Source organism: Eleutherodactylus coqui, chromosome 2 (assembly GCF_035609145.1).
Source record: "Eleutherodactylus coqui strain aEleCoq1 chromosome 2, aEleCoq1.hap1, whole genome shotgun sequence".
In the NCBI taxonomy this organism is placed as follows: Eukaryota; Metazoa; Chordata; class Amphibia; order Anura; family Eleutherodactylidae; genus Eleutherodactylus; species Eleutherodactylus coqui.
The window spans coordinates 131,770,226-131,791,707 of NC_089838.1; the positions used below are offsets into that span (position 1 = coordinate 131,770,226).

General features: G+C 42.1%; 1 protein-coding gene across 3 annotated transcripts in view; it reads left to right on the forward strand.

Annotated features, from left to right (window-relative positions):
• The window catches only part of VEZT (vezatin, adherens junctions transmembrane protein), a 52,204-nt gene that overhangs the window by 14,783 nt on the left and 15,939 nt on the right, over positions 1 to 21,482 (forward strand). The window contains exons 3-6 of one of the 3 annotated variants that reach the window (XM_066591544.1): positions 2,171 to 2,260; positions 8,194 to 8,369; positions 11,393 to 11,674; positions 17,795 to 17,944. In XM_066591544.1, coding sequence (XP_066447641.1) covers positions 2,171 to 2,260; positions 8,194 to 8,369; positions 11,393 to 11,674; positions 17,795 to 17,944 — 698 coding nt within the window. The remainder of the gene's footprint in view (positions 1 to 2,170; positions 2,261 to 8,193; positions 8,370 to 11,392; positions 11,675 to 17,794; positions 17,945 to 21,482) is intronic. The other 2 variants (XM_066591545.1, XM_066591546.1) reach the window with 2 other exon arrangements.

Sequence of the window (21,482 nt, forward strand, 5' to 3'; positions counted from 1 at the left end):
CTTGGAGGATTTATTCCATCTCCCTTATTTAAAAGTTTGTGAGTAGCGGGCATATCACCGGACCCGCGAGGTTTTTGTGTCGGGTTGTAGCATGCTACAAAACATCATATGTGTGAAGTAACCCATAGGAAAGCATGGGCTTCACATACATGCGATTTGTAGCAACATGACTTTGTCACCCGTGTGAAGGAGGTCTAATATCCTTTGTGTACTTGCAGCTGCAGTTGTCATTTCCTGTTTTCATTTTGGGTCTTTCCTATAAGCACCGATGCTCGGCAAATCCTGCATACGGATATCATGCTATTCCCCTGCCCGAAAGTAACCACCTGAAATGTTTAATACTTTTCAGACAAGTGTGCGCTCCGTTAACATTATTCCAGCTTTGCATATTTAGTGGCGACAACATCTGTGTTTTTCCTGGCAGCAGGTCCTCCACCAGGGTGGTGCAGCATGTTGGTCTTTCTCTCTGTAGTCACAGTGTATTATCTGGAAAGTACTTGTGCTGTTTTCATGCACCTTGTATGTCCCCCCTCTATGATCAGTAACTCCCTCTGGTTTGGAAGTACAATTTGTAACTAAAAACATGATGAAATAGACTCTGCACGACCACAATCTGATGAGCGTTCTGCATCGCTCTGACTAGAACTATATTTTAGTTTAATGAAACATTTAAAAAATATAGTATTTTGTGCTACTTTTATGTTACATTGTGGCGTTTTCTCCACTCCCATCCATAGGTGCTTTAAATATTTTTTAGAATCCAGCAGGTTGGCTTTGGTAACAGACAACAGTTTGCTGTCAGATTTGTGACTTAGTATGTGACCCAAGCTGTACAGTTAAGCTCCAGCAATGCACAACTTTCTGAAAACAATCAAACTTCTGAATTTAGTTTTGGATCTGAACATGAGACAAACACAATGCTGCTGAAGGAACAAGATAAGTAAGGCCAGTATTTACAGAGTGGTGCACCTTTTTAGGAAGACTTATACTGAGGAATGTAAATTTAAATTGCTGTCCAAGGAAGCGTTTCCTTTTAAAGAGAACCTGTCCCATTAAACAAGCAGTGTATTGTGGAGGCAGCATGTTGTAGAACAAGAGGAGCTGAGCTGATTGATATATAGCTTTATGGAAGAAGGTTCAGTATATCAAGCCGCTCACCTCCTCCTATAAGGACCCTTGTACACGAGCCGATAGATAGTTCAGATTCCCACATTCAGCATTTGTGTAAATGCGTGCGCTACTGAATGACGAACGAGAATTTGTTTGCCTCTCATTTGTCATTTAGTTTTTGCATGCAGAAAACTAAACAAAGGATTGGTCCGTGTGAGGAGGCAGTCTTTCACAGATAAATGACTTCCTGTTTATTGTGAATGGAAACGGGTGAGCTGGTATGATCCCCGGCTGCTCCTTCTCCATTCACTAGCAATGATCGTTCCTGTGTAAAGGCTCATTTACACTGAAACATAAGTTTGTGCAACAGTTTTGAGCGATCATTTTGCATAACTCTAAGTAGCTAATTAGCTACTTAAGAGTTAATGCAGGCAGAGCGGGATACCCCCGCGATAGCTCCTAAAACAAAGCAACTGATTTGTACATGCAAACAGCTGCATTGTTCTCGGAGCTTTCAGCTGGTATCCCGCTGAGAACTGCCAACAGGATACCAGCTGAAAAAATACTATCAGCGCCACCCACTGAGAAAATCAGCGTGCAGTGCTGATAAGTCATAATGCACGTGTTTAGAATGCATGTGTTTAGACACAATGATTATCCATCAATGAATTTTGAATGAATTTTGAGTGATAATCGTGTCTAAATGGGCCTTAAGAGCACAGGAATGATTATCGCTGGGATGAGTTGTCGGGCATCTGCACCCAAACAGTCGTCCCATGTAAAAGCGCCCTAACACTATGCTTGTAGATTGTAATGCATGTTTGGTGTGACAGAGTCTCATTAATAACCGTTTGGGGCTCTATTCACACTTGCTTTTTTTTTTTTTTCTTGTCGCCATCATTCTGTTTCATTATTTTCATAAAAATTGAGCTTTATCGTTCGCTACCTTTTAACAAATGATCAGAAATCTGTTTATTATTGCTCAGTTTAAGGTTATATTGTGATGACCATTGACGAGGAGGTGACGGTAGCTTTACACTAACTATTCTATTATATCCAGCCAGGCATATACAAGAGGGCACTTGAGATATGGCGGCGTTGGAACCCTTTTATTCAAGAAAAGAAAAAAGATGAAAAGGTCCACTTGTTGGTGAGTAAACAATCCGATTACTTCTACTCATCTGTTTTCTACTTTGGTGAATGAGGAAGAAAATACACTTATTTGTTTCTGCATCAGTTTATGCTGCATAAAAGATGAGCAATAAAGCTCATCGTTCAGTTTATGTGAATGTAGAGGGGCGGGGGAGCGAGAGGGGAGAAATCTCCTGCACTGCCCCGCCCCCCTGCTGGCCGCTCCGCGAGCAAGCCAGCTGTGCTAGTTCCTGTGCAGGAGCACGGGAGCGTGGAGACACAGGGACGAGTGTTGGGCATCGTTTGTCCTGTGTAAATGGGCCTTTACTTACTGTTTTTAGTATTACGCTCTGAAAGGAGCGCGTGATGCTATTTTTTTGCACAGCTCTGTAGGTCTATATAGGAAGTTCATATCGGTGAAGCCTCTGATCTTAGAACACTAGTGGTTCTGCAGAAGAGAGCGCTCCATAGTAATTACGGCTTCACCAAATTGTATTATACATTGTGCAGTTTATTTGTTTAGGATTTTTATCTATTGGAAAGAACTAATGAAGGTTCCTATGGATTGACAGCAAGCAGAGATCTTGAAAACCATGAGGAACCTGACAAAAAGTTCTAAGCACATTGACACTGATTGACATCGCCATTGACACTTTGCTTACAATGCTTTGTCAGACTTCCAGTAACCGAAAATCTCTGAGAAGTTACAGGGGATCAAGGCCCCCACCCTCCTTATGTTTTTTTTTTTTTTTGCTTTAAAAAATTGCAGTTCTTAGGGGCACAGAGAGTGCAAGGAAATGTGAGGTGCTGCAGTTCGAAAATATTTACGACCAGCCTTTATTTCTGGACATTACAATGAATTGTGTGGCGATTTTTTTTTTTTTTTTTTTTTATTTTTTTTTTCTGGATGTGATCAAATTTGGAACTAACCAGGTGATTTCATGCATGAAAGAAGTGCTGCAGATCTGTCCTTCAACCGTACTTCAGAATAATCCATACAGTAACAAGCAAGTGGGTGAGATAGGGTGGTTTCACACCTGAGTTGGGGATTTCGCTTTCCTGCTCAGTTCGAGGAGGAGGAATGGAGAAGGGAATCCCTGCAGCGGAATGGCTCCGTCTCTGGATGGGACCGAACAGTGCCGGATGGACCCCATTGACTATAATGGGGTCAGTACACTTTCTGCCGAGCGACTTGGCTTTTGGGCGGAAGAAAAAGCCCTGTGTGCAATGCTTTTTCCTCCGGTGTTGTCCAGATCTGTGACGGAACTTCCAGCCGGAGGTTCAGACGCAGATGTGAAACCGGCCATATTAACAAATCTCATCCATATGCTGCAGAAATTTTAAGAGCGGCCGATGACCTCCCATGCAGATTTTTCCATTGATATCAATGTGAATGAAAAAAAAGTAATGAAAGCCTTGTGTCGCAGATTACCTGTGACTAATCCTATAACAAAGCAGTATACTCTTTTCTATCCCCTGCTCCTCCTGTGTGGTCTCTGTATACTAGCCCCCAGTGGTTACACATGACCACTGCAGCAGGCGCATATGTGGACGTGTCATTGCTGGAGGCTAGGCTGCAGAGACGGCAGGGGGCTAGTCCGGTATGGCGCCATAGGAACACCAGGGATCAGGCGAGGATGTGGTTTGTTTTTCACATTTTGAACAATCCGCTATCTTGAGCTTTCGTTGCAGAATTTGATGTGGATTTGCCTCAAGTTTGGGGGAACTTGCTTTACTGCAGAGTGTTTTCCCAACCACAAATGCTGCTGTGCCATAAAGTATAATAAAGGCAATCATTAGCAATTTCACGGTCTTTTTGATTTTTCATGCTACATATGTGTTAACTCTCATCAGAGGTGTAGAAATTGGGGGACTACAGGTGAATTTTGTGAATGCAAACAGTTATTATTTTCCCCCGGATGAGACCGTTAAATGTTTCTAGCTTTAAGATCACTTAGATGTGGAGAAGGATGCAGGATTTATAGGAGGATCCTGCCCGTTTACATGTAAACCAGACACGCGGGTCAGGCTGATTTCCATCTCTGATCTGCAGCTCTTAATAGAATGAGTGTCAAGATTTCTCTTTATGAATGCCATCATTGAGAAATGCCATAGAAAGAGTAACACGCTGGCAGTCAAATAACTGCTCACCCTTGGCGCAAATCTTGCTTGCTGACGCTAGCGTCGATGGCTTAGGTTTGTGGGATGGAGATGACTGTGTCCACTGTTCCATCCGTACATTTCTCAGCTCTGCTTTGCCCTAGAAAGTCTCTTGGCCTGATGTAATACTCATTTAATATGTGTAAGCAAACATTTAATGGCATGCTTGGCACCTGCGGCTCCTGCTAGTAGCCCACCAGCGCTTTCTACTATCCACTAACTGAACGTGTCTTTACAAGTTACTTCATATATATTGTTTATCATCTGTAACATTGTAGCACGGATGTTCTTATGTTCCATAAGATAGATTAAATTTGATTTTTCTTAGTTTTTTTTTTAATCCAAATCTAGAAATCCATGAAGAAATGAGTTGATTCCTAAATTCGTTCAGTCTCAGTTATACAAGGCGGGTCTCTCACTAGGAAACCCAAACATTCCTCAAGAATTTTGACATTTTTATATGGTTTCTTATGAAAATTGATATGTATGTTGCAAAACAAAGTCAGTCCTCGAAATTACTTTCTATTTTCCCCGTGCCCACATTAGATGTGTGCCACGTTGCGCCATCTTGTTAATATCACTTGCCATTGTCTGAAAGTTTTTCACCAATTGGTAAGTACAGGATTTCGTCTGTACACTTCTTCCACTATACTTATTCCGAAATGCCCCTTTGACATAGTTTAGATTAACCCTTTCTGCACAATAAACACGTGGTTCAACTGAGTACATTTGTGGAACATTGAGTCAAACACCCGTTTAATGGTTGCATCTCGACAACACCGGTGCAGTCTACTTTGTGGAGAGGCGTGATGGTTCGATAGACATACTATGGAGGAGGTTTATGAAAGTCTCTAAAACAAAACCTGTCTTTGTTGCCCGTAGCAGCCAATCACAGCACAGCTCTCATTCCTCATCATGAAAGCTGCTCTGTGATTGCCTGCTTTCTTTTAGATAGTTTTCATAAATCTGCTCCATAAGCTTCGTTCATGTCAATTTTTATAGGAAACCGTACAAAAATTACAAAGTAATTGAGGAATGTTTGGGTTTCGTAGCCAGAGAATCACCCGGTACTTCTCCACTCTTTAAGCACCACCCAACCCCAGTTCATATGCCTTAGCAGGACCTTATGTGGTCCCGCACTTAGGACCTCCCTATATGAGCTAGAACAGAGAGCTGTTCTGTAAGACCACGAACTGAAAGGGGTTATCTCTTATGGGACAACCCCTTTAAGTTAAATTGTGTTAAAGATCCTGGACAAAAATACAGCCCTGTATGTCATTTAAGAGGTTGGCCAAAAGTAGAAGAATATGTCTTTCTGCCAAAAACTGTACAACACTTGTCAATGGGCTGTATGTTGTATTACAGCTCCGTTCTATTCACTGTTTTTGGAAGAAAACTGCCATGTTTTTCGAAACCCTAGACAGCCCCTTTAAGAGCATATTAAATTACCATTGAAAATAATATTATAGGCAAATGTTTCCTAGCAAAAAGGCTGTACAAAAACAGTTTATACCAATTGCTAAAATTGTAAGTATTGGAGGAGTTTGTTGTTCCCAAGAGGGGATGACGGTATTAATTTCATTTAGTGTCATGTCAGGTCTTTTGTTCTAGTTTTTGCATTGTTACATTTTCGTATACTCGTATGTGCAAGCGTTTAAGGCTACTAAGCCTCTTCATCAGGCTAAATATTTCCATGTTATACCTACCTGACGAATTAGCCTAGTAGCCTCAAACGTTTGCACATATACTTTTTGTGGTTAGCCAATAAAGCTATCGCCTCTATAATACGTTTGTCTTTTCTATACAAGAGTAGTTAACATCCTAGAGCTTTCTGGCTAACACAGTATCATGCTATTTTTGCTCCACATCTAGGTGGTAAAATAAGATTTTTCAGAAGCTTTATTATTTGATACCTCAGATGTTGCACAGGAGTGGAGCTGGTAGATTGTGATAAACATATATATATATGTTAGGCTGAAAAAAAGACATTTAGTGCAGCCTATTACCCCTCAATGTTGTAAGCGATTTTGATAGCAGTATTATCATTAGAGCTATATGAATTTACCCCCCTTCAAAACAGTCTAGTATGTTTGTTTTTTTTTTTTAGAATTAGTCATTTTAATTTTGGCGTTTACAATAAAGAAAACTGAAAAAAGGTACATTTATAGTTGTGCTGGGTTAGAACAATGTGCAATCTAGTAAGGTAAAAGATACAATAGTGATGTTCCAGATGTTACAAATTTTGTAGACCTTATATAAACATCTTTGCTGAAAAAGTTCTTAGCCACTTCTTGGACAGACCCAAACTATTAAAAGAAGGGAGGGGAAGAGAAGGAAGGTAAGGGGATGGGATACCTTCTCTTGTGGGATTGATGTCCGGGAAGGGAGTACAAGGCTATATAACAATATCTTGAGCAACTTACTTTAAAGAGGGCATAATCTATCCGTGGGGTCCAGACTTTCAGAAATCCATCATGTCTAGCAGCTTTTATTGATGTTAATTTTCCATTAATTAAATGCCCGTTAATTTGACGTTTAACTTCAGAAAAGTATAAAGACGCTTTTCACCGCGATTGGCGATGGTTTGTTTTGTAGCTAAGAGGAAATTAATGTCCTAGAATCTGGAGAAATCTTCCCAATATGTTTAATTATTAAAGCCTCCCATGGATTTTAACGTATGTTACAGTTAGTTACTAACTAGATAAGGAAATATACTTTGATCCAAAGTGTCTAAACTCAGGAGCAAGACCACCAAATGTAAAGCATGTCACCTGGGGATGAACATCCACGAAAACCGTTAGGGGATTATCCTGGTACTGTATAGGTTTCCATCATTGGTGTATTGCGGCTCATCTATTGGTCAGTTCAAAAATCTTAGACTAATCTTCCCCAGAGAGGGTGTTACCTATGTCCTTCTCCCAACGAGAAGCATGTTAGCTGTCCCGATAGGAGGAATGGACGAGTCTAGAGTAAATTTGTAAGATAAGGCCTTGTGCATGTGGGTACTTAAGGAAGAAGGTTTTATAAGGACTTAAAGTGAGTGGGGAGATCATAGACTCATAGAATGGTAGAGTTGGAAGGGACCTCCAGGGTCATCGGGTCCAACCCCCTGCTCAGTGTAGATATAAAGCACTTGAGTTGTAGATATTAAAATGTTTCAGGAGAGGGTAAATCAAAGTTCTTCTGAAGGATGGAGAATGAAGTAGTTTCTTCTAACAAGAGCAAATGATATATTTTGGTGGGACCTTTAGCTGTCCAGATTTAAAAGCATTGGGTGGGTCATTATCCAGGGAAAACTGAGGTTTTCGTAGAAATGGTAAGAGGGGTAAGTAAGGAGAGACCAGGTTTCCAGAGTATTTCATAGAGTCCCAGATCTTAAGAGAATGCCTTATAATAGGGTTAGTAATAGAGGGTTTGTGAATTGGTGGGGTCCACAGAATTGATTTGGTTGTGAGAGGATAGACCTCAGTTGTCTCTAGGAATAGCCAAAGAAGAGTGTTCGTTGTGGAATGGAGGAGGGCGGACTGGTAATACTTTAAAAAATGTGGACATCCTAATCCTCCTTGAAACGGCCTGATAGGTTTTGGTGCTACTGCAACTCTTGCAGCACTCTTGTCTTAGGATGTCCAAAGAAGATATGATTGAATTATTTGGGCAGTCAAGTACAATGCTATAGGTTCTTCTTGGCATGAAAACTAGAGATGCAATTATATGTTTCTGCGTGGCACATGTAATCACATTTACATGATAAGGGTTAATATTCATCTGCTTTTCTCTTCTCCGCCCTTTTAGGATATTGGGTTCCGACTTGATAGCCTGCGTGCAATCCTGCTGCAGGAAGTCCTGATACAGGAGGATGTGGAGCTGATTGAGTTGCTTGACCCGGGAATCCTGTCTGCTGGTCAGACCCAGAATCAACAGAAACGACATCTTCCATCCCTAGCCTCCCTAGCAACACCTAATATTTGGTATCGTCCAGTTTAATTATATCAAAACCATTTTGTTACAACTCGTTGTTCTTGAAACTGTGTAAAAAGAAGGTTGAATGTTTAATCAGTTAAAAGTGCTTTAATCTTGTGTAGTATAATCTCCCAAGTTCACACGATCTTCTTTATTCAGCGGGAACCTTTTATTCTTTACTTCCGGAGGATGAACATCTGTCCTGGTGACATGATGGCACAGGCCTAGGACTACTTACAGTACTTACCAGTGCAGTTGGCAGTGTCTTGTCACAAGCTGGGCACCGTCCTGGACTTGTGACTTGGACACACTTGGATCCTCTGGATGTAAATCTTCAAGCTTCCTATTGAATGACTGCAAGTAACGATCTTAAAAACCACGGGGGGCTGACTCAGAAAGTGTTTCGGAAAATTATTATACGAGTGAACTTTAAGTACCAGTTCATGTAATAAGAAGCAATTGGCAAGAAAATGTTTTGAAAAAAGAGGGTATGGAAAATCAGGAGAAAAGTAATAATTACGAGAAAATTCAGTCATCGGTCAATGTTACATATTGCATTTCATGCATAAAGCTGGGAGTAATTTGGGAGAGAACACCAAAACTAAAACAGCAAGATGAACTGTAGTTATAGGCCGCCTGCAGACGAGCGGAAATCCCGCCGCGGGATTTCCCGCGGGATTTCCGCCGCTGAAAGTCTGCATAGGAGTGCATTACAATACGCACTCCTATGCAGACGGCCGCGGTTTGGCCGCGCAAAATCTCGCGCGGCAAACAAACCGCGGCATGTTCTAATTTTGTGCGGAGCACGCACTCACCTGGCCGCCGGCTCCGGTCTGCGCATGCGCCGGCTGCGCGGCAGCCGGCACATCAAAGAGCCGGGGCCGCCAGGCGCGGGTGAGTACGCGCTCGTCCCTGCAGGCTCTGGGGTCGGATCGCGCGGCGAGATTTCTCGCTGCCGGATCCGACCCGCTCGTCTGCAGGCGGCCATAATCTGGTCCAGATTATTTATTCCCTGTTGGAAAAGTACATCTTTACTTTTAAACACTATGTCAAAGTTTATATACAGATATACTTAAGTGAAGTTACACGGGCCGATGTATCGCTCAGATTCCCGCATCCAGCATGAATCTGAACAATTATCGTTCAGTATAAATGGATGCCCCAACTGAAGTGTGGACGAAAATTTGATTGTTTCTTGTGCATGCAGAAAACTGAATGACGGATCGACCCGTCTAAACAGGCCATTGTTCACCTATGAACTACTGCTTGCTTACAGTGAATGGAAATGGGCAGGCTGGTACTATCCTTGGCCGCTCCTTCCCCATTCACTAGCGATAATCGTTCCCGTGTAAAAGCACAGGGATGATTGTCACTGGGACAACCTGTCAGACATCCTCGCCTGACAGGTCACCCTGTGTAAAAGGGCCCTAACACTGAGATACATTGGATTCCCTTGCACTGATCCCAAGTTAAGGCCCATTTACACAGAGCGATGATCGCTAAAAAAATCACAAAAAAAATCATTTTAGCGATAATCATTGCATCTAAATGTGCCCCCATCGTGCACTTTTCACACACTGCTAGCTGATCCTTAAATTCAGTCCAACCTAAAAATCGGCATTCAGCCTTATCAGCAGTTTGTTTCCTGTCGGAGAACAAAGGATCTGAATGCAGATAAGAGCCCTCGGACTATTAACTGCTTTCAGCTAAGGCTTCATTTGCACACTTAATTGTTCTTAAGTAGCTGAGTAGCTACTTAAAAGTTTATGCAAAATAATCATAGAATCCTAGAATGGTAGAGTTAGAAGGGACCTCCAGGATCATCGGGTCCAACCCACTGCTCAATGCAGGATTCACTAAATCATCCCAGACAGATATTTGTCCAACCTTTGTTTGAAGACTTCCATTGAAGGAGAACTCACCACCTTCCATGGTAACCTGTTCCATTCATTGATCACTCTTACTGTCAGAAAGTTTTTTCTAATCGTTTGAGCGATCATCGGGCCGTGTAAATGGGCCTTTACATTCTGCATTATAATCCCGTTCTTCAGGTAAGAGCAACCCTTCAGCACCAGGGACACAGATTGAAGTTTGTCTAGAGTGGGACACATGCCTAAGGCCTCAGTCACACGGGCGTTTTTTCCCGCGATTTGCAGATCGCATAACGGATCATTCAATAGCTGAGAGCTGCCTCTGATTGGTCCCTGCGCACAGCCAATCAGAGGCAGCACTCACCCATTCATGAATTCATGAATGGGTGAGTGAGAGCTGCCTCTGATTGGCTGAGGGCTGTGACCAATCAGAGGCAGCCCATTCAGCAGGCGGGGATTTTAAATCCCCGCCTGCTGAATACTAGAGAGAGCAGTTCAGGAGAACTGCCGGCCGGACGCGGCTCAACTCGGGTTGCAGAAAAAAAGTGAGTATACTTTTTTTTTATTTTACACATTTGCAGGATGCTTTTCAGGGAAGGGCTTATATTTTAAGCCCTTCCCCGAAAACACATACAGCGCTTGCCGCAGCCCATTGCTTTCAATGGAGCCTGCTGTATTGCCGTCTCCATTGACTTCAATGAGAGAACATTGTTCTTCTCTGCCACAGTTGTGGCACAGCTGTGGCAGAGGAGAACAATCTTTAATACATGTTCTCAATGGGGTCGGCGCTGCTGCTGCCGGCCCCGTTGACCGCATATATAGAACACAACAATTCGCAGAACGCAGATAGGCGCGTTCTGCCCTATAATTTATCGCACAGCCGCATAAAAAACGGACATGTGCCTGCTCCCATTGGGATGCATTGGGTCTATAGATCTGCAGATCGCAAGCGCGTCTGCAGATCGGACCAAAAAACGCCGTGTGACCAAGTCCTAAGGCTTGCTCCAAACATTACTTACCAACTAGTTTAGAATCACAATGTGTACATAATATGTTACTTATCATATAATTAATATGGAAGTTACTATGTCATATAGTATAAATATTAGCATGTCACTTTCTGAGGACTGATTTTATTTTTTTGCCCCTTCATCCTGCAGGGAGATGTCTGTAGTGTTCGCTTTTCTCAGTGCTATGGCTACCCTGAAATCTTGGCACTTGCCATCCTTATTCATCTGGGGCCCCAGCCTTCTTTTCTTTGCCATTTTTGCCGTCCAGCGTGTGCTGAGAACATGGGGCGCTGCCAGGCTGCAGGTCAAACTGAAGAAATACTGTGACCAAATGGAAATGACTGTAACAAATAGCCGAGCCTTTACAAACCTTGTGAGAAAATCTCTGCGTCTGATTCAGGAGACAGAAGTTATCTCTCGAGGATTTACCCTGTAAGTGTTTTCAGGTCATTACTGAGTAGTTGAGTGCAAAGTAGTATTGTACTGTGATGTCTATAGTAGAGGATCTGTCACATATTTAATGAAGCTGTCACCCAATATTAAAGGGGTTTCCTGAGCAAATTCTATTGATGAGTTACCCTCAGGATATCTCATCAATAGTTAATTGCTGGGTACCAATAAGTTGTGATCATCGGTGTCTGAGGCAGAAGCGTCGTAGAGGGCTTCACTGCCATTGAAATCAGTGGGAGCGCTGCCTCCTGTTACACTTCGCATTCGAGGCAGATGTGCCGAAAGTGTAGTAAGAAGCTTTGGTTCCCATTAGAATTCAATGGGAGTGAAGCCGATGACCACATCCGGCCCCTCTGCACTGACAGGAGGCCAGATGATCGGCTGATCTCTGCAGATCCCAAGTGGCAGTTTTCTTGTCATCAACTATTGATGACCTGTTCTGAGGATAGGCATTTGCCCGGAAAACCTCGTTAACATAGGAAACCTTTCAGTGTGACAAATTCGGGTTACAAACCTTTATTTTTAAGCATTACTTGCTTCCGTATAGAAGTCATAGAACACTGCTGAGAGTTGTCAGTTTTATTCCTCAAAGAATGTTAGAATAAATGTCCTAAGCATGATCTATTTACTCTACTACTAGGTATATAACTCTCAATGATCCTGATTGATAAGCCGCACTAATAGCAGGGTTTTTTTACCCTTATTGGAGCTGAGGTTTCTTAATATCCTTTATTTTATATAATAAAAACATTTTAGCAGTCTCCATGGTATAGAACCATTTACTATGCATATTAAACAATCATTTCTACTGTAGAATAGCTATATACCTTCACTATAAGTAAAGGGAACCTGTCACATTGAAAATGCCTTCTATGCTGCAGGCAGCATGTTATAGAGCAGGAGGAGCTGAACAGATTGTATATAGCTATGATATATATTTATATCTCTGCTCATTCTGGGCCTAGAGGTCCAGTGGGCGGTCCTATCGGTGATCGGCAGCGATTTCTATGTGTACAGTCATACATAGAGAGCTGTCAATCACTGATAGCTCCATCCACTGGACCTCTAAGCCCAGAATGAGTAGAGATTAGAGATGAGCGAGCATACTTGCTAAGGACAGTTACTCGAGCGAGCATTATCCTTAGGGAGTACCTGCCCGCTCGGAAGAACCTTTTCTTCCGAGCGGGCAGGTACTCGCTAAGGACAATGCTCGCTCGAGTAATTGCCCTTAGCGAGTATGCTCGCTCATCTCTAGTAGAGATATAAAGGCATAAAATACAAGCTATACTGAATAAACTATATATCAATCTGCTCAGCTCCTCCTGCTCCACAACGTGCTGCCTACATTTTAAATGTGACAGGTTCCTTTTAACCCTCTTCAATCTAGTATCAGCCCTCGAGGGCCGACACAAGTTTCTAACGGTATGCAGGACAGTGCTTCATGCTGTAACATACATATGCAGAACAGCCTCCGACATCGAAGCCATGTAGGAAAATCTTAATATTGGACGAGGGCCAACACTGGAATGGGAAGGGTTATTTTTTCTTTTAAATTCTAATAAAATCATCATGACAGTTCATTTTTGTGTTTCTGTTGAGTAATTCCAAGGAATCCGAAACACACTTTCCCACCCAAAATAAATAAGAGCTGTGGAGTTTGCAGGTGGTAGGGAAATTGGATTGGAAAGGGTTAACTCTTCATAGCAGTAGGACCCCGGGGTTCTCTGGTAGCAATATTTCACTTATAGACAAGTGCGGTAGGACTTGTCAGTGCATTATAAGCCCCTAACCCAGTCACAACCCAGTTACAAACAAACTACAAAAGAGAGGTACGCAATCCACACATCACTGAAAAGAGGAAGGTTCAAGGTTTTTTCTGATACGCAAGTGAGTTCCATTTTCCGCTACATCGTTTCTCGCTTACAGCTGTATGGTCCCAGAGGTGCACATGCAACAAAATTTTCTGTGTCACTCATAAATTTGCTTGTGACGAGACGGCTGTTTTTGGAATGAATACCAGAATTTACGTTGCATTTGAGCCATGCATTCACACTTGGCAAACTCAAGCACACAAAATGATTTCTCCTGTGGTGTCACCATGTTCCTATAAACTGTAATCAACAAGAAACAGCGCTGCGGTGTGACAGAAAATGTAACTTACTGGTATGTCGTAAATAACGTGAATAACCCCATGTTACTAGTTAAAGTCATTTTGTTTGTCATCTGCCAGTGTCTGCAGATGTAAAATCTGATATTTTTAGAATATATCTTCATTCTGTATTTTGCGGTTTCCACTGATTTTGGGTGGCTCATTAGCATTACCTGCAGCCAATCATTTAACCCTTTCCAATCCACTGTCTGATGTCTTCCAACATTCTGATTGTAACCTGTACAGTTCTGATGTCGGAAGACGTCCGTCAGGGTATTCTTACTGTATATTACTGGCCGCTTTGTTGTCCGGGGGGTCTCTCCGGCATGTCACATACTGCAGTACTGGCTCTAGCCAGCAGATGGCGCCATTGTAAAATGGCAGAAAGAGAAAGCCCCCTAGGAAACCCTGAATCCAAAATTGGATTGCAAGGGGTTAAACTAGTTATCCAATTATGACAAGCTTTATTCCATAGACCCCAACAATGCATGTGGATTTCATAAAGGATGCTGCAAAGAGCAGCTATCGCTCTGGCAGACTCAGAGCAACATTGAATGGGTGGCACATAATACAACGCTCATCCTGCAGAGGACGCTGTGCAGAATGTATTCAGTTGTTCTCGTCAGCAGTTTCAGCTTTCCCCTTTAAGTATACCTAATAACTAAATTGGAGTACACTAGGAATACTAAATGTAGACCCAGAATAAAGTGAACATGTCGGCAGCAGCTATCCTGCTTATTGATGGTTTCCAGCAACAATAGACTTTTTTTTTTTTATCCGCTACAATAAAAGTTATTCAAGAATATATATGAAACCAGCAAGAAGGAACTGAAGATACATTACAGGCAGCTAGATGAGGTCCGGCCAGAGATGCAGCTTCTCCTTCATTCTCCCTCCATAAATATTTACTAAGACTGGTCTGATTCCAATTTAAATACGGGCACAAATAAAGTTCTCTGCGCTGAATCCTATTTGCCTGCTCTCTGAATATCATGGGGAGAATAAACTTTATTGAACCTTAATAAAATGTGCTGCTTAATCTCCACTTTGTTAGTACTTAATCCATTCTCTGATTTTAGGATGTGTTCACACGTAGCTGATTTGCTGCACATTTGGCACGGATTTTGCTGTGGATACGCTGCAGATTTTACCCCCTCAAATTTTAATTCAATTAAAAGGGTGAAATCTGCTGTGAAGCCACCCCAAAAGTTAATGTCCAAATCCACATTAAGTGGCGCGGAATTTGACACCCATTATAGTGTGCATTTTTTTCAACTCCGCTCCGTGTGAACACCTTATAATGTGTTTCTAGATAGGGCGATTCTCTCGCTAGGTTACCCAAATATTAGCATTAAGGCATTGCTTTCATTTTTGTATGGTTCCCTACGTAAATTCTCATGGACAAAGATTAAGGAAGAGATGTATGAAAACTGTCTAAGGGTACTTTCACATCTAGCGGCAGCAGAAAATCACCAAAATTTGTGTCAAGTTCCCCATCAGAATTCGCGCCATCAGTTATTATTTTAAGGCGTATCTGCAGCAGACTTCTCCCCTTGAAGGGAGTCAGCAAGTTTAAGCCCTATAAACTAAATAGATGGGCACAAAGTAGCCGGGAATGTAAGTTTTATACTTGGTTTCCCCACTGTTCCCCCGATGTCAGCGCTGCTGCAGTGTATTGAGGCCATGCTAAGAAGTCCTCCCATTCTAAGTTTTGAATCAGACGACCACTTGGCTCACTGCTAACAGCGCTGACACCGCGGAAATGGCATGGAAGGTAAGTATAAAACTTACATCCCCGGACTCAGTGGGGAGATACTTTGTGTCCATAAGCTTACAGCTCAAAGTAGCTGATAGTCTCTTTAAATTGAAAGGCTGAAATCTGCTAAGGATCCTTGCCTCAATCTACTACGTATGGAGGTACCCTTATAGAAAAATGGTCTTTGTTGCCCATAGCAACAGTCACAGCCCAGCTTTCATTTTTCAAGGACACTGAGGAATGAAAACTTCACTGCGATTGGTTGCTATAGGCAACAAAGACCGTTTTTGTTTTAGACCATTTCATAAATCTCCCCCTGTGTCTATCGAAACATCACACCTCTCCATGAAATGAAATGTACCCGTGATGTTGAGACGTGACTGCCAAACAAGCATTTCACTCAATGTGCCACAAGCATACTCAGTTAAACAGCGGGTGTTTATTATTCGTGAAAGCCGGCAAATTGATGATGTAAACAATGTCCAAAGGCATTTCGGAATAAGGCTTCATGTCCAGGAGCGGATTTAATTTGCGGAATCCGCACGGGAAGCCTGCAATTCAAGCCGCCCATAGGGATGCAGCTTATTTAAAGCATGCGGATGTGCTTTGTGAACCTTCTGGCCTGGAAAACAAATCGCAGCATGTTCTGTTTTGCGCAGGTCCCACACAAACGGCTTCCATTGAAGTTAATGGAAGCCATCTGATCTGCAGCCTGTACGCAATTCAATTGGGGATGGGCCGCAGATACCGTGGGAAAGCAGGAGTTTAAAGTTGTTTTTTTTTTTAAAAAAAAAGCACTGCGCACCCATACATGTCCACCATACAGAAGAAAGAAGATCTGGAGGTGAATGCAGAAGACTCGCACAGGAAAAGTGTCCTCGGCCGCAGGCAGAGTCGGATCCCGCTGCACGCTCCCATGGGCGGAGTCCGACCCGCCCGTAGACATGAGGCCTAAGTCTGGTGAAGGAAGTGTACTGACAAAATCCTGTATTCACAAATTGGGGAAGAAATTTGAAACAACTGAAAGCGAATCGACTAAACGCACTATAAGCCGCAAACCATTAACGCCCTCAAAGACACGATACAGCGGGAGGTTGTTGCCATTATCGGTGTCCTATTAGCAGATCTCTTCACAGATGCCGGAGGGGGCCATTCTCAGCATACGCTCTAGGCAGACCTGGTCTTGAAACCTAATGTAAATACATGTCAAATTCCATAGAGAACCATACAAAAAGTAAAAACTTATTGCAGAATCTTTTGGGTTTCCTAGCAAGAGAATCGCCCTGTATTATCCGAACATTTCAGTTCCTAGAAGTTACTATGAAAGATTCAGCTGTTTCCATGTTGCTCTAGTATCATTTACCGTAGCTTGCGGAATGCAGCTCTGAATATCCGTATCCCTGAAGGCAGTCTGTCAGCACTTTTACTAATGCAAAACTGGAGAGAGCGCCAGGTATGGGCAGGAGAGAGGGAATTATACTCAGCTTTTCTAGAATTTTAGTGGCAGCTACACAGTGAAAGCGGTTTTAGTCCCTCACGTAATGCCGCCCCAAGTGCTTTGGGGCAGGACTTCCGTCAGTGCTCTCTCTGTACATTGAGCCGCTCTACAGCTCTGATTGACAGCTGCCGTTGTCTTCTGGTTGGGCCCTAGACAGAGAGAGAGTACTTCAGTCAGAAGACCTACCTCCAGAGCACTTGCGGCATGCTGGGGGCTACAACTGTCATTGCTACTAAAATCTTTGACAAAGGGGAGTATAATTCGCTCTCCCCTGTTCCGATCTTGTGCTGTCACTAGCTTTGCATTCTCAAGCCTGCGGACAAACTCCCTTTAAATAAATGCTACATTACTATTTTCTTTCTATGATTTCCATAGAGGAACCAGCTGTGAAGTTTGCTGTAAAGGAGAAAAGTACATTTGTGTATTATGGATAGAAAGTAAATTCAAACTTTAGCTGTGCAATAGTAAAATATTCGCTGGGCTGCTTTGCATCAGTCATTGCTGCTGATATCAGATTAATAGCCTTGAGAGAATATGAGTTTATTCCAAGAAGAACAATGCAGTTCCTAAGCGATTGACCTAATTTGTGGTGTTTCAGTTCTATATATAATTCTTGAATTGTCTGTGTTGAACGTTAATTGTATGTGGCGTATGTAGTTTGGGACATCTGTACAGATGTATCACATTTTACTTTTCAAGTTTGCTTGACAGGGTCAGTGCTGCTTGCCCATATGATAAGGTTGGACAACATGCTAGCCAGCACCTCCTCGGTTTACGCAAAGCTGTCTACAGGACCGTGAGGACTAACTTCAGAGTGTCGAGGCTTGCTACGTTGTATATGCTGAAAAGATATCCTTTGATTAGCAAACTGCTGTAGAAATTTGTGTAGCTGCTGATGTGTTTAGCTAAAGGGGGCGTCTAGATTGGATACAATTGTATCCACTTCTCTGTTGAGAGTAGGATTTGCTACATAGGGATATCGCCTGTGGGTGGAAACAAGCGTGTTCTCATTCACTGATAACAAAAATGGGGAGGAAGCGAAACCCTAAGGGCCCATTCACACTGCCTATTTCTCGTCCGTGTGCTGTCCATGTATTTCCTAGACATCGTACGGACCCATTCTAGTCTCTGAGGACTTCACATGTGCGAGTTTTCACATGGACTGATGGTCCATGTGGAATAAAAGTGCAGCACGTCCTATTCTAGTCTGTATTATGTATCCATCAACGTTTTGGAGTCAGGACCCACCCTGTCAGGGTTTGGGAGGCAATCGGTTATAACAGGACAAAATTGGTGGTTGTTAAAGGCACAATGCCTGCCTGCCAGTATGTGGACAGAGTGGTACACCCTGTTGTCATACCTTTCATGACCACCATCCAAAATGTTATTTTTCCAACAGAATAATACCCATCCACGTACTTAAGCCATCACATGACATGCCTTGAAAGGTATCACAGCCATGGATTTCCCATGTGGTTGCCAGATTTATCCCTGGTAGAGCATGTCTGAGACCCTATAGGTAGATGCATTGCATCACATGGCCACCCACCAAACTGTACAACAACTAACTACACAAGTCTTGCAAGCATGGAGGAACGTACCCCCAAAAGATATCTGAACACTTATTCAATGCCTGCAAGTATTCAAAAGTCTATAAGTACTCATGGTGGGCACACTTCTGACTGAAGCCTGTACAAAATAGTAATAAACATTGATTAATCCCAATTTTCTCCTATTTATTCTGGGTATGACACTGTACATATATACCATGCTTCATGAAATTATACCAATTCCTTTTAAGTGTAACACTTTGATTTTCTACCAGCATAGAAGGTAGTGTGGATTAAACTGTCCACTCAGCAGGCAGAAATGGTATAGCCTCTAGCTAATGCTGTGTTGATGCATCATGCAGTTGATGCAAAAGTGAAATTAAAAAAATCTAACCATTAAGGTGGTGACTGATAAGCATCAGACAGAGGACTGTACTGCATGGAAGTGGCTACAATACACAGAGAAGACGATTGTGTGAAAGGTGCAGGAATGGAAAAATGGGTTTTCGCTTGAATGGCCCTTTAAGTACCAAACTAGGTCATGCCCTTAGAGTTTTAATGACCTCAGTCTCTCCTAAGAACCAGTCACTTACAGATCCAGACCCTCTTGCACCTGTGCTGCTTTTTTCCTGATAGTACGCATCATTTCATCAGATATTTCTTTTGCCTATGAGACAGTCCAGGTGATATGTATTTGTATATTTTATCTGCTTTTAACCCCTTAGTGACGAAGCCTGTTTGCGCCTTAGTGACGGAGCCAAACTTTGGAAATCTGACATGCGTCGTTCAACGTAGCATAACTCCGTAAAGGCTTTACATATCCCAGTGATTCTGACATTGTTTTTTCGCCACATGTTGTACTTCATTTAGGTTGTAAAAAGAGACCGATATAATTTGTATATATTTATTAAAAGTACCAATATTGGAAAAATTTTGAAAAAATTGTCATTTTTTCACATTTTCAACCGTAATAGCTCAAATATGTCCAAACATACTGTACAAATTTTTGATAAGATATATATTTCCATCTGTTTACTTTATTCTGAATGCACACTTGAAAAACTTTTGTGTTTTTTTTAACCATTTAGAGGACATACAAATTTAACATTACTTTTCAGCATTTTGAGGAACACTTTGCTTTCCTGCACCAAACCAAGTTTGCAAAGGCTCATAAGTGTCAGAATAATAGATACCCCCTCAAATGACCCCATTTTAAAAACTACACCCCTTAGTGTATTCACTGAGCGGTGTCATGAGTATTTTGACCCCACCAGTTTTTTTCAGGAATTAATTCAATTTAGAGGAGAAAAAATAAAATTTCATATTTTTGCAAATATGTCATTTTAAAGACATATTTTTTTCCTATAGAGCCCATGAAAATGAGGATTTACACACCAAAATGGATACCCCCGTTTCTCCCGTGTTCAGAAACATACCCATTGTGGCCCTAATCTTATGTCTGGATGCACAACGGGACCCAAAATGAAAGGAGTAGTCGGTGTCTTTCAGAACATAAATTTTGCTTGAAGGCGTTTTAGGCCCCATAGCACTTTTGTAGAGCTCTTGAGCAGCCAAAACCAAAGAAAGCCCCCACCAGTGACCCCATTTTGAAAACTAGACCCCTTAACAAATTTATCTAGGGGTGTACTGCCCATTTTGACCCCACAGTTTTTGAAAGAATTGAAGCAAAGCAAAAAGAAAAAATTGTGATTTTCATTTTTTTGTCAATTCTGTCATTTTAAAAACAGCTTTTTTTGTACAGCACACACATGAATGAAGACTTGCACCCCAAAATAGATACCCCAGTTTGTCCCGTGTTCAGAAACATACCTATTGTGGCCCTAATCTTTTGTCTGCATGCACAACGGGGCCCAAAATGAAAGGAGTAATCGGTGGCTTTCAGAACAGAAATTTAGCATGAAGGTGATTTAGGCCCCATTGCCTACTTGTAGAGCCCTTGAGCGGCCAAAACGACAGAGAGCCCCCACAAATGACCCCATTTTGAAAACTAGACCCCCTAACGAATTTATCTAGGGGTGTACTGTGTATTGTTACACTAAAATTTTTGAATAAATCTAAGCAAAGCAGTAGGAGAAAAATTACAATTTTCATTATTTCGGCAGTTGTATCAATTTAAAAACAGTTTTTTTTGTACAGCACACATAGGAATGAAGACTTTCACCCCAAAATGGATACCCCCGTTTGTCCCGTGTTCAGAACCATACCCTTTGTGGCCCTAATCTACTTAAAGGACACATGGCTAGGCCTATAATGGATGGAGCACCCGTTGGATTTCAGGGTACAACGGTATAAATTCCAGGCCCCATTGCCCAATTATAGAGCCATTGAGCGTCCAAAACGATAAAACCCCCCCACAAATGACCCCATTTTAAAAACTAGACCCCTTAATGAATTCATCTAGGGGTGTATTGCGTATTTTGACCCCACAGTATTTGAATAAATCTAAGCAAAGCAGAAGGAAAAAATTACGATTTTCTTTTTTTTGGCAATTTTGTCAATTTAAAAACATTTTTTTTTGTACAGTGTACATAGGAATGAAGACGTTCACCCCCAAATGGATACCCCCGTTTGTCCCGTGTTCAGAAACATACCCATTGTGGCCCTAATCTAGTTACAGGAAACATGGCAAGGCCTGTAATGGAGGGAACATCCGTTGGATTTCAGGGCACAACTGAATAAATTCCAGGCCCCATTGCCCACTTGTACGGAATAAAAATTGACACCTTAAAAAAATATCCCCACACACACACACCCACCCCCCCCCCCCCCCGCCCTTTTCGGCGTTACCCAAATCTTAGATAAAAGTAATAATGTGA